Consider the following 7,740-nt stretch of genomic DNA (forward strand, 5'->3'; position numbering starts at 1 on the left):
ACAAGTAAAGGTTTTTGAAAAGTCCATGTGGTACTTCGAACTCGGATCCGGGTCGGATACGGGTTGGGGGTGTTACATGGATGAAACCTTCAAAGATGAGGATTTGGCCTTGATATTGTTGTCATCTCTTCCAGATGAATTTGAGCACCTTGAGACAACGTTACTTCATGGTAAGGATAATGTTACCCTTAAAGATGTAACTGGTGCTTTGTATAGTTATGAGCTCATGAAGAAAACCAAGAAGGAGAGCAAGTACGAAACAGCGGGGGCCATGGTGGCAAGAGGTCGCTCGAAAAGTCAAAAGCCAAAGTGGAGAGGGAAATCAAAGTCGAAGTCCAGACTGGGAAAAGATGAATGTGCCTTTTATCATGAGAAAGGCCATTGGAAGAAAGATTGTCCGAAGTTGAAGAAGAAAGGAAAAGCTGCTCCAGATGCATGTGTTGCAGAGCATGATACAAATGACTCTTACATATCATTGGTTGCTTCATCAACAATATTCCATTCAGATGAATGAATACTAGATTCGGGTTGCACCTATCATATGTCCCCTAATCGGGAGTGGTTCTCCGATTTAGTAGAACTAAATACAGGAGTTGTTTATATGGGCAATGACAATGCATGTAAAACTGTTGGGATAGGTTCAATTCGATTGAAGAATCAAGATGGATCAACCAGAGTTATGACAGATATCCGATACGTGCCCAGTTTGAAGAAAAATCTCATCTCGTTGGGAGCCTTGGAATCCAAAGGCTCAGTAGTCATTATGAGAGATGGAGTTTTAAAAGTCACATATGGCGCACTTATGATGATGAAGGGCATCAAGAAAAATAATTTGTATTACTACCAAGGTAGTACAATTATTGGAGCAGTTGCAGCAGCTTCCGGAGGTGATGATTTTGACGCAACCCAGTTGTGGCATATGCGGTTGGGACATGCTGGAGAGAAATTCTTGCAAATTCTGGCAAAGAAAGGATTGTTGAAAGGTGCAAAGGCTTGCAAATTAAACTTTTACGAGCATTGTGTTCTGGGAAAGCACAAGAGAGTGAAGTTTGGCACTACTATACATAATACAAAAGTTATTGTGGATTATATTCACTCAGATGTATGGGGTCCTTCAAAGACATCGTCTTTGAGAGGAAACCATTATTTTGTAACTTTTGTAAATGACTTTTCCAGAAGAGTTTGGGTGTATCTGATGAAGTCTAAAGATGAAGTGCTCTAAATTTTCCTAAAATGGAAAAATATGATCGAGAACCAGACTGGTAGAAAGATCAAGCGTCTTAGGACGGACAATGGAGGGGAATATAAAAGTGACCCATTCTTTGACGTTTGCCATGAGTATGGTATTATTCGACACTTCACTGTTAGACATACACCACAACAGAATGGGGTGGCAGAGCGTATGAATCGAACACTATTGGAGAAAGTTCGATGTATGTTGTCTAATGCTGGGTTAGGCAAGGCATTTTGGGCTAAGGCTGTGACATATGCTGGCCATCTCATCAATCGTCTACCGTCATCAGTGATAGGATGAAAAACACCATTGGAGGTATGGTCTGGAAAACCTGCTACTGATTATGATTCCTTACATGTATTTGGATCCACTGTTTATTATCATGTGAAGGAGTCCAAGCTTGATCCGATAGCAAATAAGACTCTCTTTATGGGAATCACCCATGGAGTGAAGGGATTCTGCCTTTGGTGTTTATACACCAAGAAGATAATTTGTAGCAGAGATGTTATATTTGATGAATCTACCCTAGTAAAAACGGTAACAAGTGAAGCTGTCCAGACAAGTAGTACTCCGCAGCAGGTGGAGCATACTCCAAAACAGGTGGAGTTTCAGCAGACGATGATCCCAAAAGTTGATGCAGCTGATTCTTCAACTCCAATAGAAGAATCAGAAGATGAAAAGGTTCAAACCCAAGAACCATTGGAGACACCAGAACCACTTGCAGTTACAAGGCCAAGGAGAGAAATTCGTAGACCTGCTCGATTTGTTGATATGGTGGCCTATGCTCTTCCAGTTGTTGATGATATCCCTATCACTTACCAAGAAGCAATACAAAGCTTGAAAAGTGATAAGTGGAAAAGTGTCATGGATGAAGAAATGCAATCTCTCCAAAAGAACAACACTTGGAAACTAACACAATTACCGAAAGGTAAAAGAGCAATTGGATGCAAGTGGGTATTTGCAAAGAAAGATGGATCTCATAGCAAGAAAGATGTTCGCTACAAGGCACGGTTGGTAGCTAAAGGCTACGCTCAAAAGGAGGGAATCGACTACAATGAAGTATTTTCCCCTGTTGTGAAGCATTCCTCCATTAGAATATTGTTGGCCTTGGTAGCACAGTTGAATTTGGAGCTAGCTCAACTTGATGTAAAGACGGCTTTCTTGCACGGTGATTTAGAAGAGGAGATCTATATGACTCAGCCAGAAGGATACAAAGATGGTGGTTGTGAGAAATGGGTTTGTAAGATGAACAAATAGCTATATGGATTGAAGCAATCTCTGAGGCAGTGGTACAAGCGATTTGATAGCTTTATGAGGAGGCAAAAGTACACTAGGAGAAAATATGATCATTGTGTGTATTTGCAAAAGCTTAAAGATTGATCTTTCATTTATATTCTCTTATACGTTGATGATATGTTAATCGCTTCGAAGAGTCAAAAGGAGATAGATAAATTAAAGGCTCAGTTGAATCAAGAGTTTGAGATGAAAGATCTAGGTGAGGCCAAGAAGATTCTTGGTATGGAGATAAGCAGAGATAGACAGAGAGTGAAGCTTTGTTTAACACAGAAGCAGTATCTGAGAAATGTATTACAATGTTTTGGCATGAATGAAAATACCAAACATGTAAGTATCCCACTGGCTTCTCATTTGAAACTTAGTTCTCAATTATCTCCTAAAACTAACGAAGAAAGAGAGTACATGGCAAAATTTCCATATGCTAATGCAGTTGGGAGCTTGATATATGCAATGGTGTGTACGCGTGTTAACATTTCACAAGCAGTTGGAGTTGTGAGCAGGTATATGCATGATCCTGGAGAAGAACATTGGCAAGCTTTGAAATGGATTCTACGGTATCTCCAACAAACCGTGGATGTTGGTTTAGTTTTTGAACAGGATGAAACACTTGGTCAGTGTGTGGTTGGATATGCTGATTCTGATTATGTTGGTGATTTGGATAAGCGTCGATCAACTACTGGGTATTTTTTTACTCTTGATAAAGCACCAGTAAGTTGAAAGTCTACATTGCAATCTACGGTGGTCTTGTCTACTACAGAGGCATAATACATGGCGGTTTCAGAGGTTGTAAAGGAAGCAATTTGGCTTAACGGGTTGATTGAAGACTTGGGAGTTGTTCAAAGTCACATTAGTCTCTATTGTGACTGTCAGAGCGCTATTCACTTAGTGAAAAATCAAGTCTACCATTCAAGGACTAAGCATATTGACGTGAGGTATCACTTTATGCGGGAGATCTTTGAAGAATGAAAGATTCTACTTCAGAAAATTGCGACATCAGAAAATCTTGCAGATATGATGACCAAGGTGGTAACAGTAATCAAGTTCAATCATTGTTTGAACTTGATTAACATCCTGAAAGTATGAACACCTTCGGGTGTGTGGTGCTTGTGAGCGCAATTAGAGGCACTACAAATTTGGGGAGTTGAAGAAGTTGAGTAGGCTTGGTAATTTCAAGCCAAGGTGGAGATTTGTTAGATTTGTCTAGAAATTAAGTTGAAAAGTTGGAAATTTCATCTTGGTTGGTGGCCAACTTATTGGAAATTTCATCTTGGTTGGTGACCAAACTTTGAACATGTGAATTTCATATTTGGTGGCTAACTTGTACACATTGGAAAATTCTTTGGTAGGTGGCCAAACTTTGAACATATTGTTCTTAAAACTCAACTATAAATAGGCCTAAGTATTTCCATTAGAAACCATCCCAAAAACAAGTTCTCTCTTCCTCTTGTATTCTTCATTCTCCTACTTTGGGAATTCTAAAAAATTCCATTTGTTGTAATATTGGCAATATAGTGAAGTTATCATCCGGTGTGGTGCCCGAGGAGTAGACTATATTCTCATCGAACCTCGTAAATTTGGTGTGTTCTCTCCTTTATTGTTTTTATTCGGTTCTTTTCCTTTGTGTTTCAATATCCAATAGTTTGACAGATTTATCTGCTGTGCAACCTTTGGTGGTTTTGATCTTGACATTTTAGGTCAATTTTGAAACTACGTTCGTGTGGGAAATAACCCGATTTCCCCAACAAAAGCACCAGACAAAGTAGATAGTCAGACAACTGTGTAAAGAAACCGTCGTATGCAGCAGTGGCGACCAATCAACAAACGAATGACATCAATAAGACTGAAATTTCTTGAGGATGAGATTGTCTTTCATGAAGGGGATGTAAACATAGATCGCGGTGACAATGGTGGAACTCAACGTTATTGTCTAGGAGCAATTTAAAAAAAAATTGTCTATATCAAATAAAATATTTTAATATTTTTGTCGATATAAATTATATATCAAAATATTATAATAAAGGAAAATTTTATAAATCCTTTAAATTCATTTGTTTATATAAAATTTAAAGAAAAATATATTAATAATAATATTATCTAGAATTGTGTTTTAGTTTTTAAAGATAAAAACCCATGTAATAAATAAAGACTTTTGAAATAAAATTACAAATATAAATTGAATTAAAAATATTTAAAAATTACTTTCAACTGAAATGAAATTAAAAATTAAATATTTTATAACTTGATTGAAGTCCTAACTCAAAGAAGATGAACAACAACAAAAAATGCAAAGTTTTTTTTTTGAAATCATAAATAAAAAGGGAAAATTAATTTGCATTTATTGATATTTAAGTGATTTCTAAATTTTATAGTAAACACAGGAAAGTCTCACGTGCGGTAACCTAATATACGGTTAAGAAAATGCGTTATAGGAAATGTTATTATTTTTTTAACATTACCTAAAAAATTATTATTTCTACTGAAAATATTATTATTGGGTGATTTACCGAGTTTGTTAACATATCCGATAAAACGTTACCTAAAATATTATTTTTTATACCGGAAATGTAAAAAAATGTTAATGTTTTAGGTAAAAAAATAATGTTTTAATTAATTTTTTACTGAAAATATTAAAAAAAAATAACATTTCCGATAACGCATTTCTTTAATCATATATTAAGTCTACCGAAAACTTTATAGTAAACACATTTTATGGGACAACCAAATTTAGTAACCTATTGTACAGGTTTTCTGATGGGTCAGACTTAAAAATATAATATTATATATTAGAGTAAACTATACATTTAGCCATATATATTAGAGTTATTGGCATGACAGGTGATCAAAAACAAATATTCATTTGATAAATGGGGCCAGCCAAGTTACTGAAAGAAGTGGTGTACGCAATCTCCCAATGCGTTCACTAAAACATTTTGCATAAAACAAACACCCTTGATCAGATATCACGCTAAGTTGTTCAATCTCTGTAATTAAACAATCTCATGCAATTGGGATTGCTTTAAAGAATCTATAGATATAATCATAACAAAAGTGTGACTGGGTTATTCAAAACCCATTTTATAGCTATTGCTACAAAAGTTGAAGATCAATTAGCTTTCAATTTATGTAAAAGTTGATCAGAAATGGAGAATCTAAATCCCCACGTAGTCTTCTTGCCCTTCCCAGCGCAGGGCCACGTCAAGCCCTTGCTCAAACTAGCAGAGCTTCTCAGCCATGCCGGTTTCCAAGTCACCTTCATCAACACCCAATATATCCACCGCCGTCTCCTACTTTCCATCGACGTCGACGCCTTCCAACGCCGCTTCCCCAACTTCCACTTCTTGTCCATCCCCGACGGTCTGCCTCCTCACCATCCACGCTCCCTCGAATATCTCCTCCCATCTATAGGCTCCGCCACCTTGGCTGCACTTCGTCGGTTGTTGGTTTCTGATCTCCTCAACCGTACAGCCACCTGCATAATAGCAGACGGGATTATGCCTTCTTCTGCCGTAACCGCCGGTGAAGAATTCAGGATCCCTGTATTGGCGTTCCGCACGTTCAGTGCTTGCTGCACCTGGACTAACTTTCATTTGTCCAAGCTCATTGAAGAAGGGGAAGTTCCAGTACAAGGTTAGCTTAACCCTTGTATAGTTTTGTTCTTCTTTCAATCATATACATATATGTATTGTTTTTGAGTGAACAATTTGCAGATAAAGACATGGACAAGCTGGTGACTTGCATTCCAGGTTTGGAGAATGTTTTAAGACGTCGAGATCTTCCAAGTATTTGCAGGGTCCAGAAAGCTGGGGATCCCATCTTGGAATTCTTTATCAAGGAGGCTAAGGCCATGCTGGGAGCATCTGCTCTAATACTAAACACATTCGATGAACTTGAAGCTCCCATGGTATCTAAACTCACCTCTTTCTTCTCCAAAATCTACACTATCGGCCCTTTGCATGCCATCTCAAATGTCCGTATCAACGACGACCGATCACATTTAGCATCCACAACAGGTATTCTGTGGAGAGAAGACAGAGATTGCATCACTTGGCTCGATTCCCAGCCATTAGAATCGGTCGTCTTCGTTAGCTTCGGCAGCATAGTGAGCTTCGCGCATGACCAAATGCTCGAGTTTTGTCATGGCTTGGTGAACAGTGGAAACCCATTTCTGTGGGTCATACGACCCGACTCAATCATCGTAGAAGATGGTGATTCGGGTCAACTCCTGATGGATCTCCAAGAGAGGACGAAAGGGAAGGGGTTGATAGTGAGTTGGGCCCCTCAAGAGCAGGTGTTGGCTCACCGAGCCGTCGGAGGGTTCTTGACTCACGGGGGTTGGAACTCAATCATGGAAAGTACACATGCCGGGGTGCCCATGATTTGTTGTCCTGTTATATCCGACCAACAAGTGAACAGCAGGTTCGTGAGTGAAGTGTGGAGAGTGGGTTTGGACATGAAAGATAGGTATGAGAGGTCAGTGGTTGAGCAGATGGTAAGAGATTTGATGGAAGCTAAAAGAGACGAAATCATGACGATGATGGATGGGGTTGCAGAGCAAGCTCGGGAGAGTGTTAAACAAGGTGGATCTTCTTATCGGAACCTGCAGATATTGATCCAAGACATCAAGTCGATGACTACTTAATTTAACTCCACCCTACTTAAAAGTTTTAAGTATTTTATTTTATAATACTAATATTTAATTTATTAGTGAGTTATTTGAATTTAGAAATGTTAAAAGTTTTTTATATAATAATGCTATTTAGAAGATTTATGCTTTATTTTTTTAATACTAATGTTGTATTTAATTTAAAGAAGGTTTAAGGGTTTATTTTGTATATGAAGTAAATTAAAGTTAATGGTTTTTATTATTTTTCTAATTCCGTCAATTTGGTTTTTAAAATTATTTCATTGTATTAATTTTATCTTTGAATTAACATCGATTTTTGTAGTGTTGACATGATATTAATGTTTAATTTATTATTAAGTTAATTTAAATTTGAATATTTTAATAATTTATTGTAACATGAACTAAGTGACTTTAGTAATCAAATATAATATTGTTATTTTTAGAAGTCCTCGAATCAAGCACCAATGATTAAAGAGAATTCAAGCATTTATTGTCAAATAATAGAAAGTTTTTAGAACATGCTAGATTAATAAAAAAAAATATTATATAATAATATTATTTTTAAAAATTAATGTTTTAATTTGAA

The 7,740-nt window shown here is 37.0% G+C and overlaps 1 protein-coding gene across 1 annotated transcript; it reads left to right on the forward strand.

Moving 5' to 3' along the window:
- Positions 1 to 5,653: 5,653 nt before the first annotated feature.
- Positions 5,654 to 7,234, forward strand: LOC120153673 (7-deoxyloganetic acid glucosyltransferase-like). The gene is made up of 2 exons (XM_039165585.1): positions 5,654 to 6,157; positions 6,238 to 7,234. The coding sequence occupies exons 1-2, from the start codon at positions 5,671 to 5,673 to the stop codon at positions 7,167 to 7,169; spliced, it is 1,419 nt and encodes a 472-aa protein (XP_039021516.1). The 5' UTR covers positions 5,654 to 5,670; the 3' UTR covers positions 7,170 to 7,234.
- The last annotated feature ends 506 nt before the right edge of the window (positions 7,235 to 7,740 follow it).

The sequence above is a fragment of the Hibiscus syriacus genome, unplaced genomic scaffold, assembly GCF_006381635.1.
Source record: "Hibiscus syriacus cultivar Baekdansim isolate YM2019G1 unplaced genomic scaffold, ASM638163v2 tig00111105_pilon, whole genome shotgun sequence".
Classification (NCBI taxonomy): domain Eukaryota; kingdom Viridiplantae; phylum Streptophyta; class Magnoliopsida; order Malvales; family Malvaceae; genus Hibiscus; species Hibiscus syriacus.